The 27,225-nt window shown below is 35.5% G+C and overlaps 1 protein-coding gene across 1 annotated transcript in view; it reads left to right on the top strand.

Annotated features, from left to right (window-relative positions):
- The window catches only part of PPFIA2 (PPFI scaffold protein A2), a 349,091-nt gene that overhangs the window by 191,062 nt on the left and 130,804 nt on the right, over nucleotides 1–27,225 (top strand). The window contains exon 4 of the mRNA XM_075150610.1: nucleotides 25,397–25,498. Within this exon, the coding sequence (XP_075006711.1) occupies nucleotides 25,397–25,498 (102 nt within the window). The remainder of the gene's footprint in view (nucleotides 1–25,396; nucleotides 25,499–27,225) is intronic.

Below are 27,225 nucleotides of genomic sequence, written 5' to 3'. Positions count from 1 at the left end.
GGAGGAAATCATTCCATGACAGAGATTTAATGCACAGGAAAAAAAATTCTGGATAACAGTAATGCTCCTAGATCCTTTCAGTTACTACTCTTCTGGAATTTGCATTTGTCTTGGAAAACAGATGCAGAAGAGCCACCAGCTGTTAATGGCTGAGACTCATTAATGTCTCATTTGACTCATTTGGCAAAGGCCAATTGGCAAATTCCTTTTGCAAGAATAAAAGAACGCCATCCATCCCTTTGCTGTACCCTCCTACTCTGGTCCAAATGTTACTGCTGACACTTTCCTGAACACTTTTTATGCTGAACTTAGAGGGCTGGGAAGAGAGCTTGACTCTTTACTGCAGCCATTAGCAGGCTCAGTCATCATCTCCTTCTAATAACATAATCTCAGTTTTATTCAGTTTCAAGGAGCTGTATTCACTTTGACACCATCATGAATCAAAACAAAGTTTACATCCCAGGATTCTTACTGGTCCTTACAAAAAACCACACCAAACACAAAGCCAGCAAAAGTCAAAACTGTCCCCCGACCAATTAAACATTGGGAGAAGCTGTCTTCGAAAGATGATTAGTGTGGTTCTTGGCAAATATGAGCCTATATGGATTTAGAAAATCCTTTTAAATTTTTATTTATCTGTCTTTGCCACATGCCTGTCAAGTACTGTGATTTTGTTAGCGTTACAATGTAAAGTCATTTTTACTCTATTCAAGGCATGGATAATTGCCACTCATTATGATCAGTGAAAGTCTGTGATAAAATGCTCACTGACTGTCATCTGAGGCTAGGATTTAGATTATTTGGGATATCTAGCAGTTTCTTAGTTGTAATCTTGTTTGTTTATTTTAAATACTGTATGGTTATATGCTGGTATTTCAATTAAATGGAAGTATCTGACTAAACATCTTCAGCTCTAATTTTAGTAAAAAAGAATTAACTCTGATTACTTGTAACATGATCGGTGCATCAAATTACAGACTTACTTTTCTGCAACCTACTCTTTCTTGCTTTGGTTACATGTAAATTTTTATAGCTACTAAAGATGTTGACTGACTCCTGGCAGTTGAAATAGTCGATTATTGTGAAAAGAACATTATTCAACATTTACAATACTTTTCAATCTCCTGAAAGACGAAATCTCCCCAAATAGCAGGCCATGTCACTCCCACTGTGTCTGAAAACAGGTTCACATGTTTCTGTTCTGCACTTTTTCTGCACTACAGATTTGGAAAGTTGTAGTAAATTAGGTTCTACTCTGGGTAAGTGAGTGAGGAGGGGTTTATGTTTAGATCTCAAGAAATCCTTTAATTAAACTAAGTAATGAAAACTTGAAATTCCTTATTTATGGGGTTTTAACTGACAGCAGAGGAACTTACAGTTTTTCTTCCTTCCTATTATATTGAAATAGTTGATGGCAAAGAATATCACTTTATAAAGCAATCGATATTTTTTCATGATAATATTCTAATATGCTACTATGTACAAAATACACTTTTAGAATCAGTGTCCAGTAGGTTGAAATTGTTTGAATTATACTAAACAGATCATTCAAAGTCTCAAAATGGGATTACTCAAAATCTTAATAATTATGAAAATTTAAGCTTACATAAACTCATGGACATGCTATATTTTTTACAAATTATGATAATGAAGGTTTTGATTGAATCTTCTAACATATTTTAAAGCTGAAATTAAATATACATATTAAGGATGAACAGTCATAATCTAATATGTGTTTAGCCAAAGTTTAAAAAACCTTTTTTTTACACCTATGTGGAAATCTTTATTTTTTATTAAAATGTATGCCTAAGCTGCATAATGAAAGTGTAAGAGGACAAAATGACAGTAAACAATTAGTTCACAGAGCATCAGTATTAGTCATGTTCATGCTACTTACTTCTAATATTGATGTTCAACAGTTCAGCGCTGCTGTCCTGGTCCTAAACCTTCACAGAGTGAGTGGCAAATTGTGCATTTCTGTTGTGAAGTCTATGAACACACGGGTTATGCTGAAACTGCACTTCAGGTGTTTGATGGGTCACTGCGTCCACCCTGTGGTTCTTGTTTGCTGCTCATGGCTGTGATCAGAGCCCATTGCTGCTCCCGCCTGCCCTGCCTGCCGGGGTGTTGCTCTCCCGGCAACAATGGTTGCAGATATAAACCACTCTGATTTATGTGGGGATGTGCCTGGGGCACATTCAACCCCGTGACTGGAAAGAGTATCTTCTCCCCAACATAGATATATCTGAGGTGAATATGCTGCCAGGCAAATTTGATTTAAAATGGAATCAGTTTCTAAAACCATTTAGAAATGGTTTCTAAAAATGTAGCTATAATCTCTGTAAATTCATCTCAATTCCTCAGAAGATGGTAGAAGGGATTGTATATGTGACAGACAGATCAGTTGCTTTAGTGGGTTAAAACGGTGTTCCTTCAAACTAAAGCCCATAATGCGAAACTTCTGTCATTTAAAATGGCAGTAGCTGCTGGTGGTGTGGTTGCTAGCTGTAACAATAGCACTAGCGTAGAGTTTGAGAATAATGTGTGAGTTTTGAGGACAACATAACCCCCATAGATGTTCAGAAAACCCCACTCAAGCTTTGCTCCTATGCTTCGTGCTTAGAGCTACTCATAGAATTAAAATTAAAATCAGTGTAGACAAAAAGACATTTGACGGATTATATAATCAGATTAGAGCTAGGACTTCAGTACTGCTATTAGGTAATGTTGATTGATGCTGAAACCTACTTTTGGTGTTGGGGTCTCCGGGTCTGTCTTGCTTTTGCTTAATGAACCTGTGAGCCTTTCTCTCTTTTGCTGCTGTGGCGCCTTTGCTGGAATCAAGGGGAGGCAGAGGAGGAAGCTCTCCCATGCAAAGGGGGAAAATCCTGGACTAGAACGAAATAACAATTCGATTGAAAAGGGCAGCCAAGGACTGGAAGGGGGGAAATAATGATGAATCATCAAGCCTGGAGTCTGGAAGCAGGTGGAGGATCAGAGACACCAGTGGGAACAGGGACTGGTGGCTGTGGGGGAGGGACACGAACTGAGACAGATGAAAAGTAAGAGTGGAGAAGGAAGTTTTCAACGACACAGCTCTTCCAACTGAAAAAGCAGATCATCGAAAAGAAAACTTTTCATGGAAATCTATCAGGTTTTATAGGAAAGATGTCTCAGGTCTAGAGACTGAGGGAGGGTGAAAGCGTAACAGAGGTGCCTCCTAAGAAGGTGTCCTGAGTTCCAATAGACAAAACTGTGAATGATGGTATAATAGTGGCATGTATGCATGAGGCACTTCTCTAGACAACCATAATCCTGGTACTGGCACCTAAATAACACTCGTGCACTCTTCTAATATAGCTCTTTTACTGTAATTGTATATACATACAAATATATTACATTTTGAGTGGTGAGATGGAAATTTTGTTGTAATTGTTTCCCCAGACAATAGTTCTGGTTTATTAAATTGGTAAGTTGTCTGCTAACTAGAAACAAACATGCCTCAAGAAAGAAAAGGAATTATTTTAAAGGTCAGTATTACTTAAGCACTTGTTTCATGCTTACAGCAGATTGGAGTTAGAAATAATCGGAAAGCATACTGATACTGCAAATGACGGATCAGAGGAAAAAGCTTACACCAAAGATTATGTTTTGAATTTCCTCAGTGCCTCAAGGACGTCGTTGGCTTGGAAATGCATAAATGCTTTATACAATAATGATCGAATATAATACTAAGGCAAGAATTAAACTTGATTTCAGTTTCCCAAAGGAAATGCCATGGCAAAAAATCTATACTATGAATGAGAACTCTAAACTGTATATCTCAAATATAGCATATTTATTTTCTTTACCTGAGGAGCCAGGATGACAGACCATTAAAAGAAGTTCGTTAAGATAAACTCTCCCTCCAGTGTTACATTTGCATTCTAATGCTGCTGCAGTGTGAATTAGTTTATGTTTGCAAAAAGATACAAGTGGGTCCTTCTGTAGAGTTTGAATTTCACCTGACCTTTGAATTGCACCACTGCTTTTTCATTCATATGCAGTAAGCCTATTAAAGGTTATCTGGGTAGCAATACAATTAATTTCGCAACTCTTTTCTTTTTCTGATTTTAATCTTTTCTGATTAAATTGATGCATTTTAATCTAGGTAAATAAAACAAGCTAGAAGAGCTTGTCATCCATCAGTTATTTGTTGTCTGATCTTTGTTTTATCTAATTATGGTATGTATGTAAAATATTTGGTTTTGATCTAGATATGTCTGTCCTTTGTATTACACATCTTAGAGGCCCAACAATATCAAATTATTAGCATCAACTGGTTTCTTATTCCATTATTGCCTATCTTGTATTTTACACAGCAAAAGGCATAATTATACAGTAAGGCATAATTGCAGGGTAACGGAGAAGTATGAAGAGACAGATGATTTAAACAAGAGAAATATTTAAAAATTAAACAAAGAACAAAAAGAATCATATTTAGGGACAAATGAGCAGAAAGAAACCTTATGAAGATACTTCTAGAAAGGCATCCTGTGATCTGCTAAACATACTAAACTTTCTCTCTCTTAAACATTTGCTTTTTCTATGTGAATAGATTATTCCCCAGACAAATAATGAACAAATTTTACTATCATGACTTCTTGATTTTGTTGCGTATTGAGTTACTTCTTGGCTCTATTATTCTTGCAATTAGACTTAATCCAAATTTTATACAAATGGAAAAAGAATCCTTTTCAGTTCTTAGTTTTAAAAATTTCTCAGGATTAGTCTGACTGTCTAAATTTCTGTTCTGAGAGTAGTATTAACATAATTCTGAAAACTGGATACTGAGAAATCATAATAAATTTTACATAAAGTGAATAGTTTCTCCATTTTTAAAATACTAATTTAAAAAATATCTTTGAAGAAATAAACTTATTTTATTTTTATAAAATAAAGAGTAAAATGAGTTCTCCTGTCTTCCCTAAGGTCACATCCTCCAGGTGAGGATCAAAAACTATTATCAATTTTTTAATTTTGTCATGATTTATGGAATCAACTAGTACTGCATTTGAGGAATAGATAGATTAATTTTGAAAGAATTGAAAAAGAATCAGTTGAGGGTACTTTGAAGCATGGGTGCCCAGTTAGATTTAGATGTGGAGCATGTGCTGGGAGGCTGGTTTCCTCTCATAAGTCCTTAATATCTTCTTGTCATGAGCTCATTCTGTGCCTCCCCTTGAAGGGCACGATCCCTACCAGGGAATGGGGGAAGGAGAGCAAGAATGTATTTGGTTACAAGAATAGAAGCAGAACTGTTTCCACTTTGCAAAATTATCAGAGAAATAAAAATAGCTTGTGTATACTGTGCAAAAAGCTTTACTGGATTTAAAAAGTGATAGAAGTACCTCTTAAAATGGTCTAGTTTTTGTGGTGAATTAAATAAGTACTTTACTGTTGACTTCAATATGTTTTGCTCATTTTCATCAGATGAAAATTTGGCACTTTGTCTCTTTGATCTACTATTTTGCTAAAGCAAAATAATTAGAAAATTACTGAAATATTATTAGCTCAAGCTTACACTGGAAATCTACTTCTTCTTGCAGTCATGCAAAAGGAGTTTTATATTTCCATTTATTTTCAGAAGAATTTTTGTGGGGTTTTTTTCGGGCAAGTATCATTATTGAAGCTTTATTAGGAACTGTTACCTTTAAATTAGTTTTCTTTTTCAAATATCATCCTCAAATTTCATACATTTTTATTTGTTCCATAAACAATGTCTTTGATATTTCTCTTAAAGCAGATGAAAATAGATACAGAACTAAACACTTGTTCTACTCAACTGATTTTAAAATATTGGGTAAGCACCAATATTTATCTTGAAAAGGAATCAATTTTGATTGATAACTATATGTTTAAAAAACATATTTGAAAAGATGCAGTTTTTCAAAATGTATTGTTTACTGTTAGATCCAATTAATCAATATTTGAATTACCTGCCTGGCTATTTAAAAGAATATGGTTTGTCATAAATTACACGGACTGTAGCTGGAAACTATGGCACGAGGCTTATGCAGTCGCACAGGTAGTCTTTCCTCATTTTTATTTTCTCACACATTTACACCTGTTTTAACTCAGAACCCAAATCCAAATGAAGTTGGTAAAAGCAGATGAAGGGTAAAAATAGGACTGAGAGTTCATAATCTGTTTAGTATTTCTAAATTGAGATATATAATGTGATCTATATAACATAGCCTGTATCAAATTGCATTTTGCAGTCACAATTAGTCCATGGTAGGTCTATTTTTTCTCCAGGAGGCAGGAAAAGACTGGAAATGATAGTGAGTTTCAATCCTGTGAATTACACAGTCACCAGAAACAAGAATACTGCTCACAGGTAGGAACAACATCTCTTCCTGGGAGCTACTGTAGGAAAAAACCATGTACTTCCTAGATACTGTTTTACCTTTTTCTTCCTTAGTACAGTCTGGTCTTATGACCTCCTGCCCACAAACAGCATAAAATCCCTGTTAATTTTCCTGTTCTTACATCCCTTTGACTACAAGTCTGAGCTCTTACAGTGGTACAGTTTGAACTCATTTAACCTCCAATTCCAGGACCAGCTGTCCAGGTGGCATACACCTAGGGGTAGTTTTAGCATGCAATAAATTTAGTTACTTCTGCAAAGAAAATATGCCTTACAGGGTAAGGAGACAGGTTTTCAGGGGCTATCTTGTGGTATAATTCCTTTTTGGTAACTACAAATGTGTGACCCGTATCTATATATTTTAGCTAGTCCAAAATCCTCCAAAGGTATCCCAGAAGGCATGTCATTCTCTCCACTTCTTGGTCTCCCCTTAAAGTATTCTATTCTCACATGACAAAAATTTTGACATTTTTGTGGTTATTCATTTATTAGTGTGTCTAAGGAACAAAAAGGGTTTCTACAGGGTCCCATGGAAAATTACATTTTTATGAAGATCTGACCTCTAACAAACTGTGTGCTTTTATTCTTCACTCTAGAGCTGCACCTGAAGATAAGGTCTCTTTCAGACTGTATCGCTGTCACAGCTCATGATATCATGCACTCTTCAGCTGTGAGCAGAGGAGATGAGGTTGTTCCAATTGTAAAAATGAACTTTATTTGGCCTGAACAAAGGCATTTACCCAAAATCAGGACCAGGAAGGAGAGTGAAGTGGCAATGCTATGGCAAACACTTCTAGGAATTCCTAGCACAGTCAGGGAGTCAGGGACTGGAAACCGCTGCAGGACATCCTGAGGTTTAAATCTCAACCAGATGCTACAACAGCCATCTGCAAATTTTTTTTTTATTCTGCCAGCTGTGTGGACAGCTCACGTTGCAATTTGGGAATTGCAGGCTATGGAGGCAGGCACCTCTGTAGCTGGCTTAAACGTACACTGCTGCTTATCCTGGAAGGCACCCGAAGGGAAGGGAAGCACAGAACAGTTTTTTCTTGTTATTCTATCCTATACTTTTCTATCCTTGGATGCAGGGATCTCCTAGTCTTTGATTAATCTGTCTTCAGGAGCACTGCAGTAGTGAAGGACAGCCCTGGCTCTAATCTCCTGCTACACCACGGAGAGACTCCCTGTGGCTGGAGGTGATCGTCCATAGCTGTAAGCTGTTAGAATGGTCCTAGCACAATTTATCCCCAGGACAACTAGCTCTCACCCAAAGCAATTCCTGGGTTTGGGTTGGGAGTTGTCATGAGCCAGAGATAGCAAGCCACTGAGCAATCTGCCAGTAGTTACCCTGTTTTGAAGGCTGAGGAAGTATAATTAGCATAGGTTTAGCCAGAGTATGTAATTTTGCCTTTATCCTTGAAGTGTATCAGGTTTCCACTTACAGCTTTTGGTGGGCTATAGAAGTATGTACTGCTGTTGCCTAGGTCTTCATAAACACAAACAGGCCTGGTTAATTCTCCTGTCTATGGGAAAGTCCATGTACCTTGCCATAATATATTTGTTCTTATATTCTTCACTGCTATTTTTATATACTATTCCTTTCCTTAAATGTTACACATATTTTTAATTAATTGTTATGTCATTCCATTGTAGATTACTGGAATCTGGAGGTTACTTCTGTCTTGCTGAATTTCTTATCCAGGGATTCATTTGGGTTTTTTTTTCATTTATAACACTGTTAGCTACTGTTTACGTATTTCACTTTTATTCCCATCAGTTTCAGTTATTGTTCATATTTCTGCCCTTATTTTGTTCTTTTGCTTTCCTGCTTACAATTTAATGTGCTTTTCAAAGCTGCTTCATTTTGCTGAAAAGAAGACATTACATATGAGGAAGGTTTAATGTTTACCAAATTTGCTTGTTTGAAGATATTTGACATTACCTGGGATTTTGATTTAGAAAAGTTATACAGCAATATTATGAAATTGCAGCGCAAGCACAATATAGCAATCGCATTATACAGTGAAATCACGTAATGAACATAATTCCCATTACTGTTCTTTATATGCTGTCATGGCACTGGGCATTCCTAGTTGCTGGGAAGGAATACACAGGTTGAAGCCAGATCAAACCTGTTGCTCTCTTCAAAGTCAGTTTTGCGGTTTGCTCAATATTTATACTCTTTATTGGGCTGAACCAGCCCAATGTACAGCTCCCCCATGGTGGTCTGTCTGGCTCAGGAAGATAATGCTTTCTATTGATTATTTTAGAGAAGGCCATTTACCTAACCAGTTGACCCACTCAACTGATACAGCCATTTATCTACAATAAAGGCCACCCTCCGGTCTCCTTGGTGTTGAGATAAGTTCAGCTTCCTTTATGATAGCTGTGGCCACTTCCAACATTCTTTTCTGAGCTTCATGAGCACATCATCCTTGTCTGTCTTCTCTGAGCTTTATTTCATTATGGGGGTTCATTGATCAATCACACAGAATCAGCAATATTGCAAATTACGGCAAATATTCTTGGAAGAACAAAAGGAACACGTTAAGCAGTTTGTACGTACATCTCCCTCTTTCCTTAACAAGTCCAAATGACTACATTCAGATAATAAAGCTGAAGTTTGTAAAATTCACCTTTTTGGTCAAGTCTTCTAGAATACGGAAGTCCTAATATGGAAATTTCATCAATAGACAAACAGAAATATGGTACTGCACATAGGAAAGGTGAAGAAGACATCGGTCATATGAATTCTTTTTATTACATAATTAATTCTCTGATACCAAAACAAAGATTTGGTTTTAAATGTTTTATAAAGATATCTGTGAAATACTATCCAGTTATTACAGAGAAGGCTTCTAGAGAATAATTTAAGAGACATAAAACTTTTCATTTGTATTTAAAAAGTAAGATACATGTAAATTCTTATGCAAACTGTTGTTTGAAGATCTAGTAAAGACTGCATGCACATATGTTCATACAGTTTTACATAAGCTACCTAATAATAGACAAATAAAATTATTTAATTCTTGACATAATTTGTTGAAAAAGAGCAAATCAAGTTGAATAGGCTTCCTGAGGCAAAACAGAAGATACAACTTTACACAAAGCTCAGCATGATCAGAGGGGAAGGATATTTTCAAGTATTTCTGTTTCAGCAGATATGGGCTTGTGTGTCTATGTATATAAAGTGCAAAAAAGGATAGCTTTTATTATCTCCTTTATTTTTGCAAAGCGGGCTTGTTCAGTTCTCATATTTCATTTTTTCCTGTTGAGAAATTCTTTTGATATGATTGCAATGCTTGGGGTTTTGGTTTGTTTGGGTTTTGTTTTTTGTTTCCAAAAAGGTCTAAGAGGGGGTAATGAACAATGAAATGTTGTCACTGCATTTTAATTCATTTAGTCTTGTTATTTTTGGCCACTGAATGCAATTGAAAAATAACTCCAAAATTTAAAGAAGGAACTGTTCTTTTCTTAGATGTCCATTTACTCTCTCCCACATTAGAATACATTGCTTTCTTAGTGTATAAGGCATATATATTTCACTTTAAATAAAAATATTGTATTAACTTATACTATAGTTCAGTGGCTTATTCATAAAGTTGGTAATAAAATTTGGAATAATAGACTGGAAATGGAAATGTTAGATCACACGCAGCTTTACAGAGTATTGAAAACCAATTGATTCAAAAAAGATGAGAAGGAAAAGAGGTGCCTTGAGGTGCCAATATGAACTGATTGTCTTGCATTCCAATAGTGCTGAAATAGATGTCTACCTATGTAGATATCTTCAAGACTTTTAGTAAATTCATATATGATGATGATTATATACTAAATACAGTGTGGGCAACTAGCCTTTTGGCTGACAAAGAAGTCAGATTTTCATCAAGCAGGTCAAGACACGGACAGAGTGCTCTGCCCAGGTATACTGAGGCAGTACCTTTCCACACTGTTAGGTGGTTTAGCACCCAGGCAGGGATTTTACCTGCCAGGTCACCTGCAGACAGTTTGCAGACGAACTGTGAGATAGCTACGGTACCTGTGAGAGAGCTGAAGGTGGGCTGAGATGCGGGCTGCACGGCCGCCCCTGGGACAGTGTTTTACAGGTAGCGAGGATGTAGACTTTGGCATGTAACAAGAATCTTGAGTTATCTTTTGTTTTATTTCTGATGAATGTGATTCTTTCATTTTTTACCTCCTCCTCATCACAGCCTTTGTTAGACAGCGTAAACTCAAAAGTGCTAAACTAGATGTCTGCCTGAAACAGATATATTCAAGATTTTTTTGTAAACTAATAGGTGATGTCTATATACTAAATATATTCCAGGCAGTTACCTTTTTGTGATGACAGATTTCAGGGCTTCAGACTGAGAGGATTGCATGTCTCTAAATCAAAGTTTACAAAGTGTAGTATAGTATGGTTGCTTAATTATTAGTTATCTTCACTACACTGAACTAAGTCCCACTGCTTTTTTTACGAGTAGCAAAGCACATACATTCCCTAGAGAATGGGGAACTAGTGAGGTATCATTTTCTGCAGGATTTATGTTCTTCCTGTTTAGAAGAATCTTGCTTTTATGCCCGGGAAATTTATTTTTATATATGAGTGGCATGATGCAATGCTGTAGCCTCAATTCATTGTCTACTTTTTTCCTTATCAAAGCTACTAAATCCCATTTCTCTTGATTGAAATATTTCTCTACAATTATAAGAAATTTTCCCCTTTTACTAAGGAACTAAAATGTAAATGTTTAACCTAAATGGCTTACTATAGAGTTTTGCTGGTAATTTATGCAAACAAGCAACTGTTCAGTTTTACCAACTTTAAACTAGTTCAAGAAATTCTTCTTCTGGAAAGGCTGTCATCTATTAAGTTTTGCTTTTCACTGAATTTTAGTATCCTCTTGATTGCAATGATCACTTTTTTCTCAGCTTTCTCACCTGATGACTATTGGTTTTTTGTAGATACACCAAATAGTTGATGATTGAAGGGAAGTTCCTTTATTTACTTTATTTACTTTTATTTGCTTTCTGTTTTATTGAAGACATGCTTCCAGATAATTATTTACAAATCTATCTCCTCCTTTTGCCCAGTTGCCCATCAAGGAAAACATCAGCCACATTCAGAAACCTGACAGAATAAGCTGTTTGAGCAAGTTAATTGCTATTAGCCATTAATTGCTTATCAGTTTATCAGGGCAAGCACAGAGTTTAATACAGGGCTACCATCATGGCTACTTTGGTGGTACTTCAACCTAACAATCTTAGTATCTCATTTGTGAGTGCTGGCACTTAGAGTCATGTGGTGGCATCATGATGTCATCCACTGGTACCAGGCTGGGAAAGGTACCAGAGTAAGTCATCCGGCTAGAGATGGAGGGAAGAGTGCCTGGGTGAGAGCTGCCCGTAAGCTCATGGGCTCTAACTGTGGCTTTCTGCTCAGCTACAGTAAAAATTTTCCTCTTAAGTGAATATGCTTTTCAATTATAAATTGGCTTCAAAGAATTGATGGGTTGGGTCTAGGGACTGACTTTTTAAAGCTAAATCCTTCAAAGTTTTTCTACTGTTCTGATTGAGTTTGATTTCTTTGCATCCACAAGCTTCAGGAAGAGGGGTACCAGGGCAAAAGAAGGAGAATATAGCCCTGTAAGGTTTTGAAGCACTCTGAACTGCTATGGGACCCTAAGCTTCTGCACATGTCTAGTTGTATATTGTGTTTGCTGTCTTGTGGTTGTCATGAGAAACACAAACAGCCAATTTAAGAAAGATAGAATGTTATCTGATTTAGCAATATTGTGTGATAATATATAATTATGCAAAGAACTTTGGGAAGATTTATGAAGTTACAGTACTAATGCATTTCAACCTGGCTGGCAATTATGAGCATGCTCTGAAACAAGTGTTCCACTGCTGTTGGATTTCTGGTGTTTGCCTTTGTTTGGATGTTTACTTGTCATTTTTATAATGGTCTTGTTTCTGGAAATATACTGTAAATAAATATACCCGGGGAAAAATACATATTAACATAGACTTTTTTACACATTAGTTAGTTTGGGTTTTTTGTTGTGGTTTGGATTGTTTTTTTTTTAATTTCTGAACCTTGGGGGCTAGCACATCTTGGAGAAATACAAATCATAAACTGAATATTATACAGTAAAATGCAAGAAGTTTGTGAAGTATTTCTATGCAGTGAATCTGACAGACATATGTATGGGGAGGTAGGAATGAGTCTGTATGCATTCAACTTCACAGGGGAGGCATAATGTAAACACTGTTTATACACCAGGATTTCTGAGAATCAGTATTATTAAAATCATGTTTTCCATTTCTCTTGACGTTAGCTACTGCAAATGCAGAGTGATAAAGAAGGGCTAAGTTATAGTCTGAGTCTAGTGGGTTATGATATTTAAACATATCTGGTGAAAGTATTTAATAGTCTGTATGTGTGTGTTTGTGAGTGTGCATGTATTTCACTAAAACACTACCTTAGAAAGGTAATTTTTATTTCCTCTCCCCTTCATATGACTCTCTCAGATTTTGTGGTGATAGCTGTAATCCTAAACTGAGCTTTCCTGAATAGGAGAGCTCAAAGCTGTCACGTATACTCTGTCCTGAACGTTATCATCTGTGTTTGTTTAGTTATCTGGAGACACAACGTAGTAAAAGGGGACAGATGTAACATTGAATTGGTAGTAATGGAGTAGGATAATGAACTTCAAACAGAAACAGTAGCTCTACAGCACCTCAAAAAGGCAGCTGGGCTTGTTTGAAGTGTAGCTTTCATTTAGAGCGCTAGACCTGGATCAGCAAATCTGATTTAGTTTTCAAAGTGACAGTCACACTTCAAACAAGCCCAACTGCTTCTGAAGTGTGTGTGTGAAGATTAGGTAGCAAATCTTTCTGTGACACACGATTGTAGTAAATATCTTAAACATAACTTTAAAAAAAGTCTGTGTTTGCCCATTTCTGAATTTTCCTTCTTATGGAGAAACACGGACCGTGTTAGGTGGGGTCATCTAAGTTATCTAACTAAATCAACAAAACTTTCTTCTAGTTCATATATTGTGTAACATTTATGTGAGGTGATCATACGCATACGTGAGTAGTTCTGGCAAGACGTGCAACAAAACTCAGGAATGTGCATACATTTGTCATCAGAACAGGTACCACACCACTCTTCAGAAGTCACAGACTACGTCCCAGTTTTGGGGTACTGTCCTGCTGGTAGTCATGCTGTTCTCCAGCGTTGCATAGGCAGTACCCATGCCTGAAGGAGTAAATAACAAGGTGTGGAAAGAGAGGCATGAATTGCCCGGGCTCTGAGCAGAATCAGCCTCTGGACCACCTGTCCAGTGGGCAGTTCAAAAATTTATAGCTAATGAGGCCTTATTTTGATGTAGATTTCATATTTATTGAATGCAGTCACCGGAGTCCTGCAGAGCTCTTGACAAGCAGTATTTTTTTTCTTATATAAGAACTATTCTCGTACCCAAAAGTACGCTATGTGTAGAAGATGTAATTATAATTTTTTTTCTCCTTTCATGAATGCAGCACATTATTGAACATCAGTGGAAACGTTCTTTCATCAAAATTTCTGATTTAGTGTCCTGTTTTTCTAAAATCAACAAGACTCTTTCTATTATTTTTGCTGACTCAAAATAAATAAAATTCTTTAGGATAATAAATATTTTTTATTATTATCACTATTAACTACCAGGCTTTATCAACTTCTTTCTTTAGAGAGAAAAAGATAAGTTTACTCACTAAATTTTCAGAATTGAAAAACTGCTATGTGTTTTACATCAACTATCCTGTATTCTTAAAAAAAAAAAAAAAAGAAAAAACTTTAAAAGACTTTAGTAGTGGGTGACAGCATGTGGATGAAATTGCCAGTGTCTGAATGTTAACGTTTTAAGATGTTTTATTATTCCTTTATCTTTAATATATGAGACACAGACGCTAGTCAGATCTTTATTGGTTGTGCGATTTCTGATATAGAAGATGCCATTCCTTAATTTGGTGTTCTTGGCGTCTGTAAGTACATTGTATATTTTTCCTCAGGACAAAGTCTATGTCAGTAATTACCAATTCATCATATTTCTTGATGAAGAGCATCTGCAACTAATTATCTTGTTTTCTCTACTGAAGTTTTTTAAGTATAGACCAAATAAAAGATTACTGTTAACAATCTCTGTATATAAAACAAGGTTTGAGCAAATTTTAATGTTACTTCTATTGTACGTAAAAAAGCCAAATGTTCTATTAGATTGCTGGAAAGAGCAAAATTGGGATTCCTTCTTGAGGTATATATTGTACTTTGTGGATATTAGATAACTGTTTAGACTAACTGGAGAGAGAGCAAATCAATATAAGAAGAAAAAGTCATTTGTTTTCAGTGTAAGGATCAATAAAATATTTCTACAAAACAAACCACTTATATCTTACATTTCTTATCAAACAGAAAGCAAGTTAGTGAAATCCATGGCCTAAATTAAGTCCAACAGAGACACCAAGAAAGTGCTATGTGTAAATGCAATTTCATCATAGAAGTCAATATATACTGTAGTCATCTGAATTAAAGGATCCACCAATAAAAAGTAAAATAGAATTCACAGCAGTGAAACTGTATATATGGATTCGTTGTCATGGACTCAAAAAATGGAAATATCTTCCAAATGTCATTTATTCCATCTTCATTCTTTGAGACAAGACCATAAACCCTCACAGATATTTGTCTGAATTGTCACTGAAAGTGTGTCACTACACAATTCTTGTATAGCCAGGTTTGTTGCTTAACAATTCTTATAAAGGGTTTTTCTAATGCTGCCCTGAACTGCTTTAGCTGCAATTTAATCTGATTATTTATGCCCCACTCTCAATGCACACGCTCTTGTAATTATAACAAACAACCTTTTGCTTATTGGAGCAACATTACTTTGTCCCCAGTTAAACTTCTCTTTTCTAGAGAAAACAATCTGTTCTTTTTAAACCCTCTCCCCTACATTTCATTATATTCTCATTTGAACTTCCTGGTGTTCATCCTGACTCTGGTCACTTGTCTTGTTATCTTCCCCAAGAACCAAACCACCCCATACTACTCCAGTTGAATACTAGCACCTAGAAGAGTGAGATAATTGCTATCAATTTATATTTGTTACTTCTACAATTTTATTTTTGGGGGTGGGGTGGGGGAGGTGATTGCCACCAGTGATACCAACTATAAAGTGATCCCTGATAGCTAAAGTTGGGAATTTTATTTATGTCTCTCAAACAGGCTTTAGTTAGGCTGGGACCGGTCAGACCAGAAACGGACATCTGTAGTGTAGAAGAGGCAGTTTTCCCAATTGCCTTTATAGAAAACCTACATAGAAAAATAAGGAATTCAAAGGTGCGGTTCTTTTCAACCCAAAAGAGATATCTATAGCATGTTGGATGGATCACATCCTAAAAGTACCTTTATTCCTCTTTGGTGCTCTTGGGTGATCAGCTTGGATATAGATTTTAATACAACATACCTTTCAAATTAGGTGAGAGAAATCCAACCCAAGAAATCTGTATTTGCATACTCAAGCATCAGTTAGCACCTATTCTTGCCAGGAAAAAGATCAAATACAATTTATGTGAAGAGAAAAGTTGATGGATGAGGTCAGTTAGTAGACTTGATTCTGTTTTTAGCTTGACAAATCTTTTTCTGATAAAAAGAAGAAAAAACCCAACTTTTTAATGTAATGATTTTTTGTTAGAACCAAGTATGTATAATATTCTGAAGTTTGGGGGTTGTTATTCAAAATGATAGAATTAAGCATGTTTACATTTTCTCTGTCCTTCTCCTTTTCTATAATTTTTTACACACTGAGCAAATTCATGAAAAAATGGGAAACAGTGAAAAATAGCCAAAATATCAGATACTTTTCACTTGATTTTATAAAGTGATAAAAAATTATTTTTTATTATTTTTAAATATATTTAAAATATTAAATTATTTAACGTCAGTTATTTAGTATGCTATTTCAGATTCTGAAAGGGGAAAAAATATGATTTTACTGTGGAAGGAAGCATGTGTTCTTAATCAAAACAGCAGACTTTTTGACCTGTTATTGATAACTGAATGAGTGATCATGGATAAAATTTACCCAGAGACAATGCTGAGGAAGAAGGGAAGGACACAAGTGTCAGAACAGTATGTGTTCTCCAAAATGAGGGAGAAGGAAAGGTCACACTGTATTTTGTCAAGTTTGCTTGGAAGAAAACAACAAGATGCTGTGTGGAGAAAGAAGTTGAAGCTAGAGAAGAGTTTGAAAAGTGAGTCAGGCATGGTAAAAATCAACCAGACTTGTAGGCTGGAATTGGCACCAAAATAAGCTGCACATTCCTTACCAACATTATAATACAAAGCCTATTCTGTTTACTGGTAAGTATGTGTTGCTTCTTACAGTCACCCTTCATATATCCTCTCTGTCAGGATTTATTTTAGGTTATTTCTCAGGGCTATGTACTGACCTCAATCTGCCTTATAATGAGAGTTGTATGTGCTGAAGCCATTGTACCGTCTGTAAAGTGCTTCAATAATTTGCATATTGTCCAGGGTGATTGACTTTATAACTTTGTGTTTATTTTAATTTTGCAAAAAATATGTAGGATGATAAGCATAAAATAAAACACTCTGCTGGCAATGGGAGGCTGTAGTCTTGTAATTCAACACAGCAATTTATTCTTTGCTTATGCTACTGCTCTGTGACCATTTCACATATTTCATATTTAAATATCTGGAAAAATATATTTCTGATTAATTGAAATAAAATTAATTCCATTTACTATAAAATGATTTTATAAATTAGTCATAGTCTGCCATTTTAGACCATATTTTGTTCTTTTTCTTTATTGATAGATGTTAAATTTCTAATTGTGGAGTAGCAAATTGTCATCAGTTTTGATGCAGTACAATATTTAATCAGTCAAGACATACTGACATGAATATCTTTCATGTTGAAGAGTGTCATTTGAAAATAATAATATACTCTAGTCTGCAATATAACTGTATCTGCAAATTATTTATGTACTTTTAGAAGAAGTGAGTATGAATATCTGTAAAACAAAGGTATCGATTATTAAATGGAAAAAAAGTTGGTGATGCAATTTCCCTTATTATATAGCTGATTCGCTTCCATACTTCAGTAGTATGATTTGAAGAAAAAATCACTACAGCCCCAACTAACAACACTTTCATCCCACTTCTGAAAAGTGTGCTGCCATAGTGTTTTACATGAGTAATACTTCTACAGAACAGAGTACAGTATGTAGGGTAGAACATTCTGAAATATGACCAATTAAAACACATAGTAAGCCAGTCTGCAGTTTCATCGTACTCTGTCTATAATATTATGAGCTGTTTAAAAGTCACCCACCTGAATTACAAATTCAGCTTTATTATACGTACAGACGTTTATATGAGTGATGTTTTATCCCATCCCATTTCAGTAATAACCCAACAGCTGATTAATTTGGTTATAGACCGTCTGTGCATCAGTGTTCCCGTCAGTCAGGAGCAAAGCAACAGTTGTTGTTATTTTCAAAGTAACAGAGTATGCTGTCCTTCACTGTGATATCTATTCCAAACTGAACCAATCTAGTTAATGTGAACTGCAAAGCAAGACACCTTTAAATTTTCCATTTGCTTTTTTTGGGGGGAAAAAACCCCCAACTTCAATTTCATTCTTGTTCATAAATATGGGAGAATGACTCTAGTTTGATATAATTGGATTTGCTACATTATAATAATAAAAAATATTAAAAAGTAGGCTATATTTTTATAATCTTTAACATTTACTTTTTTATGGATGGAGGCTGTCAAGTCCTTTGAAGCCTCAAGCTTTATAGCCTGATACTAAGGATGACAAATAAGGAACGTTGAATTTTTAGCATCTACTGCCTTGTGCTTGAGATCTTTTTTTTTAAGCTTTTGTGAACTCACATCTGCTATCATAACCTGGATTGTCTCACAGAACACAGGAAACTGTGGGTAAAAAAGTAAAAATCTGTTGTTGATTTTATCATGCCCTTTTTCCCTTGTCCTTCTGATTTATTATTACTATAAGTGTGAAACCTAGCTTTGTTTTAACAGACCAATACCCACTGGGTGGACATTGTTCTTCAGAAAGCATAAATTTTAATGATCAGTATACAACAGATAATACAGAGTACCAAATCTAAATTATTAGAAATAATTAAAAATAGAAATGGGAAAACATTATTAAAACAGCAGATTGCATACTTTATTCAGCAGTTTTCCATTAAAGAGCAATTGACTGTGAAAAAACCAGGAATGTCAACTGGCCATTTTTTAGCTGGTGCCGTGTAAAATTTACGGTTTCAGATGACAATCTTGCAGGCTAATTTGGGAAATAATAGAACACAGGTTTGTGTTTGGCTGTTTGGTACTGATTCGATAGTTAGACTTGGGTCATTGCTTATGGTTATACTACTTTCTAACAATGATTCTAAAATCACATGAATTACATTCATGATGTTATTGCCCTCATGTCAAGTGAAAACTATCATGGAGATTTGTGTCCATGTCTTCTGTGTGTAGTGTCAGATTTCTTCCTGAAGTAATCCTGCGTGAGAAAACCATTGCCAAAAATTGACCCATTGTCATAACACTTGTGTTGCTGGGGAGATTCACTTTGGCTTCTAAAGTCTGTAGGAATTAATCTTTATACAGCAAGTATGTAGTATAGCAGGAAAATTAGGCAGAATACATCACAAGTCCTGGCAGTGGTACGTTCTTCCCATTATCTTTAAATTTATCTAGAAGTACTATCACGTGGACTAACATTTAAACAGATAACATTTAAAGTTTCTTTTTGGTTGACTTTTGAAATATAATTTTGAATACTTTTGGTACTCTTGTTCTTCTAAAAAATCATGTCAGTAACATGATACAGCTGTTGAATTTAAATGACATTTATATAAAAGTCAGGTTACATATGCTGCAAAGCTAAACCAAAATATGTATATCCAAATTCATTCAATATGTTCAATGGCCTTAATCAGATACATAAATTTTATCTAGTATAATACTTAGTTCTCTATTATTCTTTTCGAGTGTATTCTAGAAGCAAGTCTGTTGTTTTGGTTTGTTTTTTTTTAAGGTATTGAAAGAGAATTTGGGGCAATTTCTTTTTGCTCAGAAAAAACAATCATATCTGGATTAATTTCGGACCACAGTCATAATGGTAAATAATTCATTCACAATAGTAGGCCATCCACAGAGAGGCTACAGTAGTTTGAGATTTTTTTTTTTCTACCCAGAAAGATATAGCTGAATAAGTAAATACATGCAAGACTTAGTTCAAAATCTGATGTAGATTCAACTGAGTATTTGAAGAAAGAATTCCTTCTTGGTGTAAAGCCATATAGCAGTTCTCCCTTTGTCCCATTTTCTGTTCAGTGAATGTATTGGGATTATTAATTCTTGTAGATGTTAACATTGGCTCTGAGCGTCTGAAAAGTTTTTTTTCTTTCTTCCAAGGAGCATTGACTGTGTGCTTATGTGTGAATAAGTGTTTGCATATTTCAGCATTTCAGTCAAGTGCCCACATTTCTGGGAAAAAGAGAAATAGTCAGGAGTCACAAGTCCACTCTCTCTTACATAACAGAAATCTCATCCTCTTCATTTTTGTCTGTGAATTAATGAACTCTACCTTTGTCACATTTAATCACACTTTCCACATTTTAGATTTCTTGCAGACCGATAAATAACCCAAACCTGTGTTGGTAGTTCCTTGATAGTTTGAAGCACGTTTAGTGGCAATGTAAGAGCCACTAAGATCACACCTGAAGAAAAGCACCTTATTCCCTGTCTGTGAAAGCATGGTGTGAGTCAAACAAAGTAACACTCAGTTCAAAGTAGAGATTCAGTAGTTCAATATGATGTGGCTCACCCACATCATATTATTTATTATATAATTTACTACTAGTGGCCAATTTTCTTGAAGGGGTAAAAAAAAAAAAAAGCCCACTGCATAAAAATGGGGAAAAGGGAGACTGAATCAATTTTTCTTACATTTATTTGTAGAGAAGTACAGAAAACTCTCCATGCAAACAGCATCATAGTGCAAACTGATCTGATAATATTTTTAAGAGACTAATTCAGAGACTACTTTACAATTTTGAAAGTATGACTTTTTTTATGTATGAAAAGACCAAAATTTTAGTCCTGAGATCCAAACAGATTTCCTGTTACCATACAATATTTCAGGGTACATGTTTTCCAATCTAAAACTTGTGTGCAAATGAACTCTCATTTTGAGCAGAAATGTAACTAAACATTTCAGAAAATTGACACCAAACCCACATATTTAAATCTTGCATTCAATCTAATCTAGAATCAAGGACTATTATTATGGCTCTTCTGTAGTAAGACAATAAACAGTGAATTACATTCAGAATTTTGTAGTGATTTGTCTTGTTAATAGGAGTCAACAAGGTTGAAATCTGTGTGCTAGTAATGGCAAAATTACTAAAATAAATCCTTGGTCATTTAAAAAGCGTGGAGAATTTCCAACAATATTTCCAATGAAGGAATAATAAGAAAAGAAAGAAGGTACAATTTTTTTACAAAATTGGATTAGATGAAAACATAATAAATGAAAGATTAAAACTCTGAGGGAATTGTAGTAGAGAGTAATTTCCTATGTTAAATGAGTTACATCTAAAGTTGTAGGAAAGCAAATTGGTTGTCATAGCTTGTGTTGAATGTAAAATAAGAATGATAAAACCATACCATTGTTTCTCCATGCAGAGATTCGTTCACTCATTCATTCCTGAAATGAACTGTGGTTCAAAGAAAGAAAATCCAGAGGAGATTTTAAGCCGAATCTCCCCATAAAAAAAAAAAAGGATTTTTTTTTTTTGTCGTACAAAATTTCTCCTTTCTTTCAGTAGTGTTGTTTTGTTTTGGTTTGGTTTGGTTTTTTGTGGGGATGAGAGGCTGTTTGTATTTTCATTTCAACTCACTCTGGACTGGACTGTATACACAGGCTGAACGGTTGAGCGTTGCAGCTAGGAGGTCTCATAATTTCTGTGGCATACCCTTAGCTTGGAGACTAGTTATATATGTTTTCTGCATATTAGGTCATAAGAAATAAACCTCACAGGCCTTTCCTGGGAACAATAAGCAAAGAAAGCAGCATTTGTTAAGCCAGCCCCTAGAGGCAGAGATTTAATGGTAAGGGAGCTGTGGTATGCCTCCCCTGCACAGTCCTGCTGCCAACACATCTGGCAGCACTGTCAGCCTGCCTGTCCCGATGGCCTCCCACTCTGCTCTGACTGTATCTCAGCTGCTGCACCGGGGGAAGTCCGTGACTTTTTTTTATTTGTAATGCCTAGCAGTCCTTTCAGTGGCTACAAATTTCTGTTGAATTTGTTTTCAAGGCTTCTGCCCTCTCTTCAAAGATAAACATGGTATAAATGAAGTGCTGTCATTTTGAGTCAGCTATTTTTCAGTCAGACTGAGTGTTATAGCCCAAATATTAAGACAAAAAGAGAAACAGCAGATAAGATAGGCTCTAAGATTATGTTTATTCAAATCGCAAAAAAAATGCTCTTTCTTGGGTTGTTTATTACGAAATAATTTTGTTAGTGCCCTGATGTCATAGTGTAGTATAAAACCAGTGCGATCAACTGAATAATAGTCGTATAGTTGTAATTCACTTTAGTTTTTAATTAGCTTTATATCCACACAACTTCTACATAAGCTTTAGGAGTGCAGTTGTGCCTGTCAAATCATATTAGTTATGCAACAGATACTACCTTCAGGGCTCCCAAAGTATGACTGACCATGCAAGATTTCTGCTGCAAGTAATAATTCCAGATGACAATATTCCCTTGACCCCCACATATATAGGAGGGAATTGCAAGAGCAGAGGTCGTTATCATCACAGGTTATTTTTTACATAAGTGGGTAAAACAAAAATATACTTTGCTTTGCTTCTAACCTGTGGGAGAAACGCGATCCCTGGAGCATTACGTTGTCATATCTCAGGGATACCTTGGATGAAAAGGGTATATTTAAAATGAGTTTCACTTGTAGTTTTGGAAACATGAATTGAAAAGCAGTCTCTAGTACTTCAGATGAAGAGACAAAGTTGGCCACTTCAGCTCCAGAGGTATGAAGAGGTGACTGCTTGTTGTAAATGCTAGTACTGCAGATATGTCAAGAGCATGGAGGAATTTCAGAGAGCAGCAGCAACTGAATAATTAAAAGGCTTGAAGGGGCTAAGTCATGGACTCAAGTAAAAAGGTCTAAAACACTGGACACGGGTAGCCCAGCTAAAGTGGATGCTAATAGTTATTATGAATATAAGCTGAAGATATTTCAAGGCTGAGAGGACACTGTGTTAGGTATGGGACTCTCTGGGAGCAGAATTTTGAGTAATGATTTGGTTTTAAGCAAGGGAAAACTTAAGCTGATGACCAAAGAAAATTTCCCTAAGAATAAGCTCCATGCTGCTCAGCAAACTAGTAGGAACTACATTCCTTAATTATTTGAGATTATATTGACCAAAGCATTAGGGACTGTACTGCTGGTAGCAGGCATGTCTTGGCACAGCAAAGAATGTACAATTTGATAAACTCTTAGTGTTTTCTGTTTCCAAGCAAATCAACAAAAGCATGTTATCAGACTGCTTTGCCTTACTGTAGTTAGAAACTGGAACTGTAAGTGACCAGATGATACTTGTTATCCTTTTCACCAACTGTCACCCATCTGGATGACCAAGCATATGCCAAAATGTCTATTTTAATTCCAACTGAAACAATACAAAGAAATGAGAAAAAGTAAATAACAACAACATACTACATAGATTACACAGAAAGTTTATTCTGTGAGATTCTGAAAGTTTTATAGACACTTATCCATGTGTGTTATCTGTATGTAAATTAGTAACAAGAGTTCCACCTTGTAGCACTATAAAGTTTCTCTTCGAGGAATATGAAGAAAAAAATATGTGTTTATGTGTGGTTTTGTGCTTCAAAATTCTGATTCAATCTGACTTGAGATCGTTGGCTTTCTATTAAATATGATATTTGCATTTGGTATGTAACGTTAATTATATAACCTTAAGGACAGGAGTTTTTTAAACACAATTCTGGACAGAATAACCCAGTTGGACTGGCAGTTTCTGAATCCTAGATTAAGACCTACAGGCAGAAGTTTTAATGATACTTTTGAAAAGTGAGAGAGAGTTTTAAAATTTAAATCTCATTTTCAAAGCTAAGTTAAGGGCTTTAATGTCAAAGTATGCTGCGTAGCCTTACAAGCTCTTGACCACTAGGGTGTAAAATGAAAATACTGATTAGGAGGTATGACACAAAACATCACTACATGGTTCGTGTGATCAATAGCTGATCTCTCAAAGAAAATCCACTGAGGATATCAGAGCAACACTTTCCTTACTACCATGCAATTTGCATGGAGGTTTACTGTGAATCCAGTTCCAGCTGCTGAAAAATGAAAAAAAAAACCAACTTAGTTACACATTGCCAGAATATCACTTGAAATCTATTTGAATACTTTTTAATATATTATTAATAATACCATATACCGTTAACTATTTAGAAACTTGATTAAAACAGAATGAGCCTAGGAATACCTACCAAACTTCTGTTGAACAGCACTTTAGTTCAGGTAAAAGCTGCTTTCAGCAACTTGAGGGGAAGCAGCAAACCAAGTCCTTTTGAGATCATTGCTAGCTTTTGTCTTAAATAAGTAGATTTAGTCTCAGCTTCATCCTAGTGGCTGATAAGATAAACTACCTGGACATGTTTTTTTCTTAAACTGCTTTCTTTTGGGGGGAGAGGGGGAATTAGGACCAGTTTAACTCTGGCTGCTTGTGGGTGCTCTTAAGCACTGACCATTTTGGTCAAACTAAAATTAACTTAATATTTAAAAATATGTATATATCTTTGTTAAGCAGTGATACTGTTCATCAAGACATCTTTTTTTTCTGACACATGATGACAAATTTTAAAGGCTTTTCATCCTTTGCATCACTGTTTTCGTGAGACATGTAGCATCTTTTTGCTGTGAAGGATAAAATTAACCACTACAGTTTAGTATATGTTGTGCCTGTCAAAAATAAACACATATGGAGTGAAACGTTTTTGTTATTGAAATGAAAGACAAATCTGTGACTGCCCTTTTGTATAGGCAAAAATTTATTTATATTCTTGGAAGAGTAACAGCAATGGTAAAATCAAGACATTTTAATAGGAATTTTGACAACTAAAAAATGTGCTTTTCAGAAAACCTATTAGTTGCATGTATAAAACTTAACATCGGGAGCAACTTAAAATCCGGTTTCATTTTATGTTGTTATTTCATAAGAAACTCACACCAAACTAACAATTATTGCTCTGACTCATCACAGCATTTCACTATAATGCCCAAATACATTACAATAGTTAAATTCACATATCAAGTAAAAATAATGAGAGTATTTTTTTCACAACACACATATTACTTATGTTAATCTGATATTAGATAGGTCTTGATCAGTGAATACCTTAACTTTTTTCTCCCATGCCATATTGCAACAGCTGCCTTACAGAGAGGCAAGAACACTCGCTAAGTGGATATGTTGAGTTGAACCTCATTATGTGTGAAATGAGGTGTCTGTTGCTATGAAATAGGCCAATTCTGTTGTTCTTCTGGTGTGGGTCTGATAGCTTATGTATGGAGGATGTTGCCATCCTCTTGAACCTTCTTTTGTTTCTAAACTTAAATCACTTTTTCCATAGGCGCTTTTTATTAGAGATGCCCAGACTTCAAATGGTTTTGGTGGATGCTGATGCTTACATATGCTATTTTAGTTTGTGTTGATGATTTCTAAATATTATTTAAATCCTCAAACTCTAGAATGCATATGGATTTGATTTTCTAGTGCTTACATCTTGAGTAACTTCATATATAATTTTATTCCACAGGAATTTGCTGCACTGACAAAAGAATTAAATGCATGCAGGGAACAGCTGCTTGAAAAAGAGGAGGAGATTTCAGAACTGAAAGCTGAAAGAAACAACACAAGAGTAAGTATACAGCAGACCTTTTCTGGATATCATGTATTTGTAAAGCAGGGGGAATATACTTATATATAAATTTAGGTCTTGATTTGTATAAATATGAAGACAAAATTCCAGCCTTTTAATAAGTACATGAGACTTGTAAGGTTCTAAGTAATAATACATATCTACCATGCTACAGTCCTGGAGGAAGTGACTGTAAGGGTTAGCAAGACATATTACAAAAATAGCAGATTTTGTATATAACATGGCAGTACATTCACTTTAAATGTTTTCTAAAGCAAGGGACTCGCGCAGCCTTCCAAGCCCCAGGGCCTGCATAAGTAGCCTGCACATATCCTCAACTCTTATCAAGGCAAAAGGCAAGGTTACAACAGACCCAGCTTTCCCTTGTGCCTTGGATTTGATCTGAATAAGGATGAGATGAAGGCTGCTACACATATCACAATGAGTCTGCTGTTTAGTCTAGGTGCAGCCATGTGACCCTTGAAGTAAATGTCATTTGCCACACAGCTGAATGAGGACAAGACTTCACCCTTAAATTTACTATGTTCTACTTCAATCAGAAGATGTTTTTCTATCTGGGAACCAGAATATGTGATAGCACCTTCTAAAAATTCTCAAATGGTATACAGAATGGTTTTCAGAATAAAATAATTTGCACATGCCAGCATTTGGGCAAAGGCAGAATTGTTTAAGAAATGGAAGAGGGGAGCAGAGGAGGCTTTATGGGGTGTAGAAAGATGTGAGAAAAGAGATGGAGTGGTTCCAGATCGGATAGGAGTCAGGCTGGTAATGAACATATGGAATAGATCTCAGAGATGTTGAACACCAAGAATGTTTTCTCATATCCGTATTTCATTCTTCTATGATCTGGGTAACCCTGTTTTCCTCCTCTCACTTAACTAATAGCATTTTGGCTGCTCAGATAACATCTTTCCTTGGTCAGCTAATTTGCATTCTGAAGGAAATCTAACAATGTACACGACAAAAGAACTGAGAGAGGGTCTTTCTCCCTCCTTTCTTCTGTCCAGCCATAGCACCAGGCTGCCATAGACTTCAGAAATCCAAGGAAGGACAGATGATACAGATGCCTACAGAAAGGCAAAGCTGCCCCATCTACCTCCATGCTAGCTTGGAGGTGCAAGAGTTGATCACGTTTAGCACAAAAGTCTTAGAGGTGATGGGTTTGGGAAATGTAATGGGAGACATAGGTGAGACCTACTTTTTCTCCCATGACTTTCATACATTGTAAACAGTCCGAAATGACTCCCACAAAAATAGAATTAGTTAGTGGAGAAGCACATAGGAATTGCACTGCATTCTTTAGGTTTAGCAACCCATCTCAACTACAAAGCTGAAGACTTTCTACAGCTGCTTGAATTATCAGTAACTGCTACATGTATCAATTATTTTAGTATTTAAGGTAAAAATAGGAAAGTCAATTAAGAAAATAATTTACACAGAATATAGAATACTTTGTGTTAATTTTCAGCACAAACTTTTGAATACAGAGAGGTAGTTAAAATATACACTCAACTGTACCTATTCAGTCATCTGCATGTACCCATTCCTGCACAGAACATATGTCCATTTGCCTTTCTTTACCATATAAACTAAATTTGCAATGTCATCTTCTCATGTTGTCCTAAGTTCTTCATAAGTGTGTGCACAAAACTGCCTAGTACAATGATTTATCCATTTCACTACAAAGCCCATTGAACACCAGCTTT

This window comes from Calonectris borealis, chromosome 1 (genome assembly GCF_964195595.1).
Source record: "Calonectris borealis chromosome 1, bCalBor7.hap1.2, whole genome shotgun sequence".
NCBI lineage: Eukaryota > Metazoa > Chordata > Aves > Procellariiformes > Procellariidae > Calonectris > Calonectris borealis.
Note: the sequence above shows the minus strand (reverse complement) of the source record. Positions and strands in the feature narration are given on the sequence as shown.